Raw genomic sequence first — 13869 nt, 5'->3', positions numbered from 1 at the left:
GGAGATATATAGGTATTGATTGAAATAGGTATAGGATTTGTGGTAAGAAAATCATTTTTATAGCATTTATTCTGCCTATTAAGGACATCGGAAGTGTTTTCCAGAATTTAATCAAATTATTTAATTTCTTGAGTAAGGGATTATAATTGGCTTTAAACATATCCTGGTAGTTTCTAGTAATTTCAATTCCCAAATATTTGAATTTTTCTGTAGCTATTTTAAAGGGAAATTTCCGGAGATGTGTTGAGTCTTTCGGTTTTATCGACATAATTTCACTTTTGTTCCAATTTATTCTATATCCTGAGAAGGATCCAAAGTCCTCAATTAAATTTAATATGTTAGGTATGCTAATTTGTGGTTTTGTGATGTACAGTAGTACATCATCGGCATATAGGGATATTTTATTATTTGAATATTTTGTATTATAACCATAAATATCCGGGTGTGTTCTTATTTTTTCAGCAAGGGGTTCAATTACCAAAGCAAATACCTCCAAAGTTAGTTTAGTTCATTATCACATGCTCCAAGGTACAGTGAAAAGATTTTTTGTTACAGGCTGTACAGTCAGTGGAAAGGCTGTACGTGATTACAATCAAGCCGTCCACAGCGTACAGATACAGGATAAATGGAATAAAGTTCAGTGTAAGATAAACCAGTAAAGTCCGATTAATGGAAGTCCAAGGATCTGCAATGAGGTATCTGATAGGTCAGGGCCACTCTCTCTGGTGATAACATGGTTCAGTTGCCTGTTAACAGCTGGGTAGAAACTGTTCCTGAATCGGGAGGTGTGCGTTTTCACACTCCAGTAACTCATGCCTGATGGAGAAGGGGAGAAGAGGGAATGACCGGGGTGAGACTGGTCCTTGATGATGCTGGTGGCCTTGCCGAGGCAGCGTGAAGTGCAGATGGAGTCAATGGAAGGGAGGTTATGATGGTCTGGGCTGCGTCTACAATTCTCTGCAATTTCTTGTGGTCTTGGATGGAGCTTAGTCTTAGTGTTATTATCTTCAGTGGAATTAATTTTGAAGGAAGAGAACAATGACAGAAGGGAATATCTAATGGTATTAGGTATGCTTGCCTTCATAGGCCAAGCATAGGGTGGCATGGTGGCGCAGTGGTAGAGTTGCTGCCATACAGTGCATACAGTGCCAGAGACCCAGGTTCGATCCTGGCTACGGGTGCTTGTTTATACGGAGTTTGTATGTTCGCCCCATGACCTGCGTGGGTTTTCTCCGAGAACTTCGGTTTCCTCCCATACTCCAGAGATATACAGGTTTGTAGGTAGGTAGATAGGTGGCTAGGTAATATTTATAAGATAGTGTTAATGTGCGAGGATCGCTGGTCAGTGCAGGCTAGGTGGACCGAAGGGCCTGTTTCCCCACTGTATCTCTAAACTAAACAAAACATTGAGCATGAGAGATTGGATGCCACATTGCAGTTGTACAAAATATTGGTTAGAATATTGTGTATAGCATTGGTCTCCACACTACTGGTCTACCTTGTCTACCTTCGATTTTTCCAGCATCTGCAATTCTTTCTAAACACAACTGGAAGGATCTGGTGCAGAAGAGATTCATCAAGAACTTGCCCAAGAATGTTGTTCTAAGGAGAGATTGAAGTGGCTGTGATATTCTCACTGAAACATATGAGATTGGAGGGTGATGTTGTAAATATTTAAGAGATATAAATAAGATAGATGGTCAGAATATTTTTCTCACAGCAGGGAAGTCTAGAACTGAACGGCACAGGTTTAAAGTGAAAGAGGATGAATTTAAAGGTTTGACGGATACATTTTTCGCACAGTGGGTGGTGAATATTTGGAATGAGCTGCCAGAGGAGGTGGTGGAGACAGATATAATTACAATGTTTATAAGGCAAATGGACAGATTCTTGGAAAGGCAAAGAGGGGCAAAGCCCTACAACGAGCAAATGGGATTAACATAGGAATGCATGGATGACATGGGCTGAAAGGCCCTATGTCTGTGCTGTACATTGCAATGATTTGATGAATATATAGTACTTGCAGCAGTAGCAAGTATTGGTCAATCCCTTATAATAAGAAGGATTTTTAGAATCCATTGTAATTATGAGATTTTGTGTTCTATGTACCAGCAATCTTGGTTCTGGGCAGTGTTTCCTGGCCTTCTCTTAGGCCATCGGTTCACCTGGATGCAATAAAATAAAAAATAAATAATTAGGTTGAAATGTATATCGCAAAGGTATGGGCACAATTTTCCTTCACTGAATTAATGGTGCAAAATTGGATATTTCCTTTGATGAGATTTTCTGATACTCAATTTATGAATCTGGGGTGCCTAGACATAGAGCAGAAGCTGTTTTGTTCTAGATTCAAAAATTAACTAAAACATACAATGTAGGAGTACTCCAGGTTACATGGAGATTCTGTTCCTGAGATCTGTCTGTTAGCTGAGTTTTCGGTAAGTTAGTACCTAAATCTCATGGACATTTTTCATCAGGCTAGAAAAACGCCCCGACCTACTTGATGCCACGAGTACCTACGACTAGCATCACGCCTGCTACGACCTACCTATGACCTCCTATGACCTCGTGACGACCATGCTGCGAGTACGAGTCAAGGGCAAACTCGGCAGAGGTCGTGAATTAGGTCATGAAAGTGGGACAGGCCCTTTAGGCTTTCATATAATAATTTGCCTTTTTCTATGGGTGTCTATGCATTGTTTCCTGATGAAGCGATTCCCGTATTACACCAAAGAGAAGAGTCTGGGAGAATTTGCCTCAAGTGGGATTGCTGTAAGCTGGTTCTTCCATAATCTAGGAACCCTCTGTACAGTCGACCCCTACCTTCCAAGGGGGGAGGTTTGTGGTCTTGAAAGACTGTCCATTTGGTGATTTTCCATAATGTGAAGCCTCGTCATCTGAACATGCTTGAAAATATATCAATTTTGTGTTTATTACATAAATTCCACAAGAGCAAATTTTATTCCATACCTCAAACTTTTGAGAAGTCATTGAGTCATAGAGTCATGCAGCATGGACATAGCCTTGCAGCCCAACTTGCCCACACCGATCAATATGTCCCACTTATTCTAGTCCCACCTGCCTGTGTTTGGCCAATGTCCCTCTACATCCATCCTATCCATACACTGAAGATAGACACAAAATGCTAGAGTAACTCATCGGGGCAGGCAGCATCTCTGGACAGAAGGAATGGGTGACGTTTCAGGTCGAGACCTGACCTAGCAATGTTATAAAATTTTGAGATTTTAAAAATCAAGTCTGCAATTTATCCCATGAGATAAAGCATAAAAATAAGTTTAATTTGACACCTAATTCACTTTCATATCTTCAGTATTAAAAAAGTTATGGCCATTTTCAAACTCTGAAATTAGCATCTTGTTCCCTATTGTTTTTCCATTAACTTAACTCAAAAGCTGTGATCAAGGACAGTCAAATGCCCATAACTTTCTTAAAAATTAAGAGAACTGAATGAAATGTTCAGTTATTATAGATTGAAGCATTCTGAAACAAATATAAAACAATCTTACTTGGATGACCTGAAATTAAAGCATATAATTAGTTAGTTACCTAATTGTAGCTGATTACAAAATTCAATTACTAGATCAAAACATCTATCCATTTCTTAAGAAAAAGTTAACATTTTTAAATAGCCTAAGTGTCCAAATAACATTTACACAAGAACTCACAATATTACATGATTTTTAAATCTCATTGTCATAAATTTATAGGCCAAATGGAAGGAATTTAGTGTTTAATTCCCGTAAATGAATTGGCTTTTAAATCATCTTGCGAGTGAGATTTTGTGGAACGCGATCGTTTGGAACGTTGCGGTTGTGGTGAATTTAAACCTCATATCAACAGGAAAAACACTGCCAGTTCGTATATTTACATAATCACATTAAACTTGCACATAAGCAAGTTTATATGTAAAATAGACGACTTACCTTATGTTTTGTCGCATACGTGAGATCCGTCCCGTTGTCGGCGTTGACGGTGTTATTTTATTTTAAGATTTTTATTTTACTCCAGGGATTAAATTGCCCCGCGGTTTTTTTTAAAAACTTCCGAGAACGCAAGTTGGAATGATTTTTCAGCACCAGGTAGTAGCCCAAGAAAATATATCTCGGACAGGCAGGAGAAAACGGCATTTTAATCCCGCCCACCCCCTCTCAAAGGTGCCAAAGACGCGCACACGGCCAGTGACAGAACTGCAGCGCCGCTGAAGGTAAGTTTTGTAACCTTACCCAAAACGTCACCCATTCCTTCTATTCCCAGATGCTGCCTGTCCCGCTGAGTTACTCCAGCATTTGTCTATCTATAGTGTCTATCTTTGGTGTAAACCAACTTCTGCAGTTGCTTCCTACCTTACCTGGATAAATGTTTCTTAAACATTTTTGATAGTAACAGTTGTGATAGTCCCTGCCTCAACCACCTCCTCCAGTAACTCGTTCCATACACCCAGCACCCTTTGTGCAAAAAAGTTACTCCTCAGGTTCCTGTGAAATCTATCCCCCGTCACATAAAACCGATGTCCTCTGGTTCTCGATTCCCCTACTCTGGGCAAGAGATTCTGTGCATCTAACCAGTCTATTCCTCTCATGAGGTTTGGGCATTCTGTTAGGGCATTACCTGAATGACCATATCATGGAGGTTGCCTGTGCTGATAAACCAACATTCAATGATCAGGCCACCTCAGTTAGGATTCTTATGGTTGTGCTTTGATTGGGTTCATTTTCTAATGTGCCTTCTCTTTAGAATGCAGACCTGGACAACCCAAACTGCAACGGGATAGATGGTGTGTTGGAGGGATATTACCAGAGCCTGCGACGAGTGCAACTGTACGGACCAACCAACTTTGCACCAGTCATTAATCAGGTCGCCAGGTCAGTTGCCCTGAGCATAATAATTCAATGATACTTTATTATCACCTGTACTGAGGTACAATGAACTATAGACTTCAGTGAAAGAGTTACTGTACATAATCACCATCTTAGATTGATTACAAGTGTATAGGAATAATACACTGAGACAATATAGAAGAGTCACCAGGTTTTGGCACCATTTTCAACTCCAAGTTGGGATAAGTGTAGAGTTGTTAACCTGGCCATGAAGGCCCGTTGTCCTGGCGACGTTGCAGGGTCGGCCTGGTTAAGTGTTCGTATTATTCAAATCAATTTCTTGATCTTCTCTGGCTGAAAAGAGCAGAGACTTCCTGAACACCAATTCAAACTCCCAAAGTAGTTATTGATTTACTTTTATTTACTTAGAATAAATGTCAGCGATCGTTCGACACGTTATAAACAACTTGCTTGACGACCATGCTATGCAACTGGAAGTTAATGCACGTGCCTTCCCTCACTGATACTTTGATCATACTCGGTGAAGAAAAATCAACCTTGGAGGCAAAGGGCCATACAGCATAGAAACAGACCCTTCAGCCCAACTTATCCATGCTGACAATGAGGCAACATCTTGGTCAGCATGCACCCATTTCCCACACTTTCCTGCATTTAAACCAACAAAAAGACTATGTTACTTCGGTCATATCCAGCGAATGCCACCATCACGCTCTCCCAAACTAGCATTTGAGGCACGTGTCCATGGAAACCGCCCAAGAGGAAGGCCACCAAAAAGATGGAATGACTGCCTGAAAGCAGACTGCAGCAAAAAGAACATCAACTCTCTGGTCAGATCTAGCCAGCTAGCTAAGGACTGAAGAGAGTGGCAGGACATCATGATGCAGATGGCACCACTCAACCCCAAGTTGGAGATAGATAGATAGATAGACAGACAGACAGACAGACAGACAGACAGACAGCTACCATTCTTATCCATGTGTCCGCCCAAGTGTTCTATAAAACCTTGCACATGGACAATGAAGAGAAAGTAGATTTCTGGAGCTAATAATATTCCATTACAATAATACCAAGTCTGGCACTTACCCAGGCTATATATGTCTCAAGTTATTGTTGACAGGGAATTTATTTGCCTTATGTTGTACACACTAAACAAATAAAGTAAAGATAAAAAATGCATTGAATGCTACTCCCATTCTTAAATTAAGTCAAAAGAAGTTAACAGGATGAATTCCTCCCTCAACATAGTCGTGTTAGCTATTGGGATTGTGCACAGATACTTTATGTTGCTTAAGCAGATGTCTTGATCTGCGCACTCACTGGAATGTTTCCCTCTGTTTCCTAATCAATAGCTGCCAATAGCCTCACTTTGTGTGAGTGTCGGTCCCAGCAATGCTGTGGTCAGCATCATGTCAAACAACATACAATGGCCTGTTTCCTTTATCATCACTACTTTGTTGCATATCTTTCATTCATTGTTCTTGTCTCTCCACATCACCGTCTATATCTCTCGTTTCCCTTATCCCTAACCAGTCTGAAGCAGGGTCTCCACCCGAATCATCATCCATCATCCATCTCTCCAGTGATGCTGCCTGCCCCACTGAGTTACTCCAGCTTTTTGGGTGCATCTTCGGTTTAAACCTGCATCTGCAGTTCCTTCTTATACACTGATGTCAGGGTTCGCCAGGATGACAAGTCATTTATGGCTTATGGTCCAACCATCACCACGCCAGTGGTCTATGGTTTGGTGAATCTCTTACCTATTGCCAACCGAAGTACAACCTAGAATCTATTTACACAGTACATAGAACAGTATAGCACAGTAACAGGCTTTTTTGCGCATAATGTCTGTGTTGAAAATGATTCCAATCTAAATTAATCTTATCTGCTAGCACACGATCCATATCCCTCCACTCCCTGCATATCCATGTGCCTATCTAAAAGCCTCTTAAATGCTATTATTGTATCTGCCTCCATCACACCCGCTCCTGGCAGTGCCTTCCAAGCACTTCCGCCCTCTGTGTAAAATAGATTCTTCTGCACATCTTTAAACTTTACCCCTCTCACCTTAAAGCTATGCCCTCTAGTATGTGACACTTCCACCCTCAATGGATCAAAGGTGCTTGTATGGTCACATTTGCAGAGTGCAAACACAGTGAAATTCTTTCTTACAAACAGGCCAATAGAGTATTGCCATACCCCTGATCGTCAATTAGCAAGTGTACAGAAATAGTCTACTGAGCCCGCATGCAAGAGGCGCTATGTTTTGCCGCCATTTTCAAAGTCCATGCTCCAGTTCTTATGAGAACTGTTCCAGGCAAGTCCCAGGCTGTTGTGGGCCTCCAGTCATCTCCTTCCTTGGACACCACATCCCTCCTCTCGCCAGTCCGCCTTTCTTCACCCCTGGGGAACAGCTTCTGACCGTCTATCCTACCTGTGCTTATCATCATTTTATAGACTTTGAATCAGGTCTTCCCTCAACCTCCAATGTTCCAGAGAAAACAATCCCAGTTTGTCCAAACTCTCCATGTAGCGAATGGCCTCCAAACCAAGTAGAGTGATCTATTCTGAGTGACCATCCCTGTACTGTAGCGATCCTGTAATCTTGTTGCTGCCGGGTTGTGGAAGTCTCCAGCACACAGAAGGTAGTATCCGGGATGTGGTTCTTGACAAAGAGATAGTAGATAACACGGCACTAACCACCATGTGTTTGTATTACAGCTGTGCGGCTCCAGTGACTGATGGCTCCCAGTATTTTGTGCTGTTGATTATCACAGATGGAGTGATCTCAGACATGGTACAAACTAAAGAAGCCATTGTTAATGTGAGTTGCAATTAAGTTCAGCATCCTTTGATCAAACTGGATAAATAGACTTTGCAGATGGATTTAGGTCAGTGACTTGAATGGATGAATTAGGAGAAGGAGGACTGCAAGCCTGCTCCGCCATTTTATGTTTCCATGTGACAATGAAGGAAGCCATTTCGCGGTCTAGCTTAGTTTAATTTAATTTAGAGTCACAACGTGGAAACAGGCCCTTCAGCCCACTGAGTCCACACCGGGGATAATTTACAGAAGCTAATTAACCTACAAACCTGCACGCCTTTGCAATCTAGGCGGAAAATGGAGCACCCGGGTAAAACCGACCCTGTCACAGGGAGGACATACCAACACGTCCAGACTCATAGTTAGGATCGAACCTGCGTCTCTGGCACTGTAAGGCAGCAAATCTACCACTGCACCACTGTGCTGCCTCTCAGAGCAACCTCCTTTATTCCCCTAGTGGAAACAAGGAACTGCAAATGCTGGTTTACCTTTAAGACCCAAGGAGCTGTAGTAACTCAGCAGTCATTCAGCATCTCTGGAGAACATGGATGCAGGATGGTTTGGGTCCTGACCTGAAACGTCACCTATCCATGAAGTGATGCTGCCTGACCCGTTGCGTTATTCCAGCACGTTGTGTCCCCTTTATTCTCTGTTGCCTCTTCTGTCACAAATGTCCACTAATACTTGTTGGATTCTACCACAGTCACCTAAACAGGGGTTAGGTTCCAGTTACCATTTAATCCATCAAAGCAGCATGTCTTTGGAATGTGGATAGAAATCTGAACACCCAGAGGAAATCCATGCCTCCACAGGGAGAACATGCAAACTCCCCACAGGCAGCACTAGAGGTCAGGCGCAAACCTGGTTCATTGGAGCCCTGAGACAGCTGTACTGCCTGCAGTGCCACTGATCCACACATAAGTCCGCACGGCTGATTTAGATGATATAATTGTCCTCTTATCTCATCTGCAACAAAACATTTGCATAGTTGGGCGAGGAACTAATGAAATCATCTGATGGAGGTTGTCGACCCGAAACATTGCCAATCCATTCCCTCCACAGATGCTGCCTGACTCGCTGAGTTACTCCAGCACTTTGGGTTTTGATCACGATTCCAGCACTTGCAATTCCTCTTGTCTCCCAATGATCTTGCAGATAGACATGGATCCCTTGGCAATATTGAAAATATGAAGGACTTTAGACTTCAGAGATTCAGCTCGGAAACAGGCCCTTCGGCCCATCGAACCTGTGCCGACCGGCGATCACCCATACACTAACACTATCCTACACACTAGGGACAATTTTTTTTTAAATTACCAGAGCCAATTAGCCTACAAACCTGTAGGTCTTTGGAGTGTGGGAGGAAACTGGAGTGCATGGAGAAAACCTATGCGCTCACAGGGAGAATGTATAAACTCCGTACAGACAGCACCCATAGTCAGGATCGAACCTGGGTCGCTGGTGCTGTAGGGCAGCAACTTTACCATTGCGGCACTGTGCCGCCTAAATTAATCTAAGTGGCCTGAGCAACACTCATCCCTCAACTAGCATTACCTAAAATAGTACAACTGGTCATTGGTCTAGTTGTTTATGGAAGCTAGCATATTGTCCACGTGACAGTGAGTGCAGTTCAAAAGTAAGCCATATTTTTAAAATGTCTCAGGAAACGATACCTTAGTCATTTGATCGAGAGCACAAGTGCATACTTTATTGCTGAAAAATGGCAGTGTTTCCATCAAATTATTAGGCTTTGTTTGAATGGAAAATACCGCTGATGGACCATGAACTAGAAATTTTGAGCGTGAATCCAGTTTCCTCCAGCTCCGATGCTCCGTTCCAATCCATGGCCTTTCCATTTGAAGTAGTGATCTGACTACCTCAGGAGGTAGAAACAAAGAACTGCAGTTTATAAAAAAAGATGCAAAGTGCTGGTGTAACCCTGTATCTCCAGACTAAACTAAATGAATTCCCCTCATTCTTCCAACCCTGCTCAGGCAATCAAGCAAGATTGATAATGACCCACTTCCGAGGAATTTATTCAAGAAAGATAATGGTTTGTTTGTCTTTGAATCGAGGAAGTAGGGGAAGCTTCGCATTACGTATGATATACCACAGCCAGACAAAACTCCAACATACAGCCCTCTACAATGCATCTTAGAACATTGAAAGGATTCTGGTGTAGCTTAATCTTGCCTTCAACTTATAAGAGATTACAGAAACTGGGATTTTTATTATTTTGTTATTACTGTTAAAACAAAGTAACTTGTGCTAAAACACCGGGATAAGCACTCAAGCAAGAAAACCAAGCCCAAGGCCAAAGTAGTATCTAAACTACCTATACACACTTAAACTGTAGAACAATAGCTAACTGCATATTCAGTAATAAGCTATTAACAAACAGTTAATTAAACTATTAACAATAGGCTGTTAACAAACACACACGCCAAATGTTGGATGCTCACACAGTTAAACTATGGGACAACAAAATCTGGCCATGTAGATGCCAGTATAACCTTATAGGGTTTTTAAAGTGGGCACCTTCCTTACTGGTGTTTCATTAAGTTAGGCCCACGACACCTCGGTAAGGATCAACGGTATATTGATATATATATATATATATATATCTCGATTAACATTTCAATTCATTTTTATAATTTTGAAGTAATTGGTGGGGAAGATTCAAATAAACTTTTTCTGAAGCCAGGGATCAGGGAAAATCCTGCCTTGTGTTTTGTAGATGGTGGAAAGCCTTGAGATATGAATTATACATGTGGTACTGTAGCCACAGTCTGTTGCGTGGCTGGTGCTAGTGCGTCCCTTAACCATTAGCCTTGATTCCAAGAAGCTATCAGTGTACTGAGCGCATGGGAGGAAATAGGTCAGGAAAGCATGTGTTGAAGAAATGTCCAGAACAAATTCAATATAAAGTTTAAAACTGCAAATACTTCTACAAAACATTGGGTTGAAATTGTAATTTAGTGACTTTTGTGTAAAATTATTTTCTCTTTTTGGAGGACAGTTTGGTCATTGGAAGAATAATCTAAAGTCCTTTTTTTTACACATTTGGGTATATATTCATACGATACCAAACTGGAGTTAAAACATTAACATTTGGGGACAGTTACATTCTTTGTGCGACATGCAACAAGTTCAGATCAGATGAGGGCACAGCTGGGTGGCACAGTAGCGCAACTGGTTGAACTGCTGCCTCACAGCACCAGAGGTCCAGATTCAATCCTGTCCTCGGGTGCTGCCTGTGTGGAGCTTATACATTCTCCCTGTGACCGTGTGGGTTTGCTCCGGGGGCTTGGATTTCCTCCCACATCCCAAAGACGTGCAGGTCTGTAGGTTAATTGGCTTCTGTAAATAGCCCCGAGTGTGTAGAGAGCGGATGCAAAGGTAGGTTAACATAGAACTGGCGTGAATGGGTGATTGATGGTCGGCATGGACTCGGTGGGCCAAAGGCCTTACTTATCCATGTTCTATCGTTCAACCAATGAATCAATGTGGTTTTATTTTCAGGCAAATTATCATTTTTATCTAACCTTTCCTACATTGACTCATAAATGGGAGGCACAGTTCCGTTTCCAGTCAGACCACTGAAATGATACATTTCACAAGTTGGACGGCAAATAACAAGTGAACAGGCTTCTTATTTGTAGGCACAAGGAACTGCAGGCACAGGTGTTACAAGAAAGATACAAAATGCTGGAGTAACACACTGGTCAGACAGCATCTCTGGAGAACATGGAATGAAGACATTTTGAGTTGGGACCCTTCTTCAAACTAATTGTGGTGGGAAGAAGAAAGCCAGAAGAAAGGTGGGGGCAGGACAATATCTGGCAAGTGTAGATTAGGCCTCATTTTAAGGGCAAGTTTAGATTAAGGGCAAGTGTAGATTAGGCCTCATTTTAAGAGCAAGTGAAAAGGAATCACATTTTTTTAAATATTGAATAATAACCAAAGGTTAAAAGTGAATCTGCATCTTCATTGGACTTATTTCTATTATGATAGCTTTATTGTAGAAATATGTAAAAGGAAAGACTTGGGAGGCCACAACCAGTTTTTAATCTTTTTTAGTTTATAAATTCATAAATATCATGGGAGTAGAAATAGGCCATTTGTCCCATCAAGTCTACTCTGCCATTCGATCATGGCTGAACTTCTTTCCCCTTCAACCCCATTCTCCTGCCTTCTCCCCATAACCTTTGACACCCTTACTAATCAAAAATCTGTCAAACTCCACTATAAAAATACCGAATTACTTGGCCGCCACATCCGTCTGTGGCAATGAATTCCACAGATTCACCACCCTCTGACTAAAGAAATTCCTCCTCTCCTTTCCTATTCTAAAGTTGTAACTTCTGGTCCTAGACTCTCCCATTAGTGGAAACATCCCCTTCACATACACTTTATCCAGACCTTTCACTATTTGGTAAGTTTCAATGAGAACCCCGTCATCCTTCTAAACTCCAGCAAGTACAGGCCCAGAGCCGTCAAACGCTCATTATATGCTATTGCTATTATTTCCACATTGACTCAACCCTCATAAGTAGGAGGCAGTGTTCCTGCAATGTCTGATTCAATGCCCATTGCACGCCATGTCATCAGAGTAAGGTTATGAACACCTGAAGCATCTGTAAATCACCATCACAAGTTCACAACGTTAGTTAATTGGGAAAATCAATACTGTTCATCTTATAGACAAAATGTGAATCTTGAACTCATGGTGAGTGCCGAATGAGCCAGAGGGAGAAGCTTTATTTTATTTAGTTCCTGAATACAGGCAGTTAACATGATAATATAGATTGCTCCATCCCTACATACGAAAGAGCTTGTGAGTTATTTTCTTGAACCACAGATGTGCTTCGATACAACTATGGAGTCATGGAGGAATACAGCATGGAAACAAGCCCTTCGACACAATTTGCCCATGCCGACAAACATGCCTCATCTACACTAGCTCCCCCTGCCTGAATTTGGCCCATATATCCCTCTAAACCAAGCATTTGCATGTACCTGTCTAAATGTTTCTCAAATGTTGCACTATTTTAAGGACACTACAGCCATTTGAAGATCAGCTAAATTAAAAAAAAGCATTTCATTTGTAAAGGACATTAATAAATCATTTAAATTTTAATCAGAATCAGAAACCAATGCAATAACTTCTCTTGTATCGTTTTAATTATTTTCAGATATTTTAAAACAGATTCAAGCACTCAAATTGCCATTGTGGCACTTAGAATCATATTGTCTGGTTTGCTGGTATATAATATAATGACAATATTAACCATAATTTAATATTTTTAACACAAAAATTAAAATAAAAAAGAATTATGCCAAGCAGTTATAATGCGTAGCTGTGATTTGTATGAAATACTGGTCAAATTACTTATCCTGACTCATCTTCGAATTAAACAGGCCTCAGTCCTTCCAATGTCAATAATCATCGTTGGAGTGGGACCTGCAGAGTTTGATGGTGAGTATTACTTCAGTATCTATGGAGTATCTATGGAGTCTCAGCGCAGACTGTACTGAGATGACTTGTTATTATGAGCAGGTTCCAGTCTTGTGAAGTAGATCACATCAACCGGATGTAACAAGTAAAATGGACAAGGGAGAGGCAGTGGATGTAGTGTACCTGGACTTTCTGAAAGCCTTTGATAAGATCCCACACAGGAGATTAGTGGGCAAAATTAGAGCACATGGTATTGGGGGTAAGGTGTTGGCATGAATAGAAAATTGGTTGGCAGACAGGAAACAAAGAGTAGGGATTAATGGGTCGCTTTCAGAATGGCAGGCAGTGACTAGTGGGGTACCACAAGGCTCGGTGCTGGGACTGCAGCTATTTACAATGTACACTAATGATTTAGATGAAGGAATTAAAAGTAACATCAGCAAATTTGCAGATGACACAAAGCTGGGTGGCAGTGTGAACTGTGATGCTATGAGGATGCAGAGCGATTTGGACAGGTTGGGTGAGTGGGCAGATGCATGGCAGATGCAGTATAATGAGGATAAATGTGAGGTTATCCACTTTGGAGGCAAGAACGGGTAAGCAGATTATTAGCTGAATGGTGTCAGGTTAGGAAAAGGGGAAGTACAATGAGACCTGGGTGTCCTAGTGCATCAGTCACTGAAAGTAAGCATGCAGGTCCAGCAGGCAGTGAAGAAAGTTAATGGCATGTT

The 13869-nt window shown here is 41.4% G+C and overlaps 2 protein-coding genes across 2 annotated transcripts in view; both read left to right on the top strand.

Annotated features, from left to right (window-relative positions):
- tma7 (translation machinery associated 7 homolog) overlaps positions 1-13869 on the top strand; it is a 242294-nt gene that overhangs the window by 195049 nt on the left and 33376 nt on the right. The gene's annotated exons all lie outside the window — the stretch shown is intronic.
- LOC129704762 (copine-9-like) overlaps positions 1-13869 on the top strand; it is a 362839-nt gene that overhangs the window by 334996 nt on the left and 13974 nt on the right. Inside the window, exons 16-18 of the mRNA XM_055648090.1 lie at positions 4756-4883; positions 7578-7680; positions 13102-13159. Coding sequence (XP_055504065.1) covers positions 4756-4883; positions 7578-7680; positions 13102-13159 — 289 coding nt within the window. The remainder of the gene's footprint in view (positions 1-4755; positions 4884-7577; positions 7681-13101; positions 13160-13869) is intronic.

Source organism: Leucoraja erinacea, chromosome 16, assembly GCF_028641065.1.
Source record: "Leucoraja erinacea ecotype New England chromosome 16, Leri_hhj_1, whole genome shotgun sequence".
NCBI classification, from domain to species: domain Eukaryota; kingdom Metazoa; phylum Chordata; class Chondrichthyes; order Rajiformes; family Rajidae; genus Leucoraja; species Leucoraja erinaceus.
Note: the sequence above shows the minus strand (reverse complement) of the source record. Positions and strands in the feature narration are given on the sequence as shown.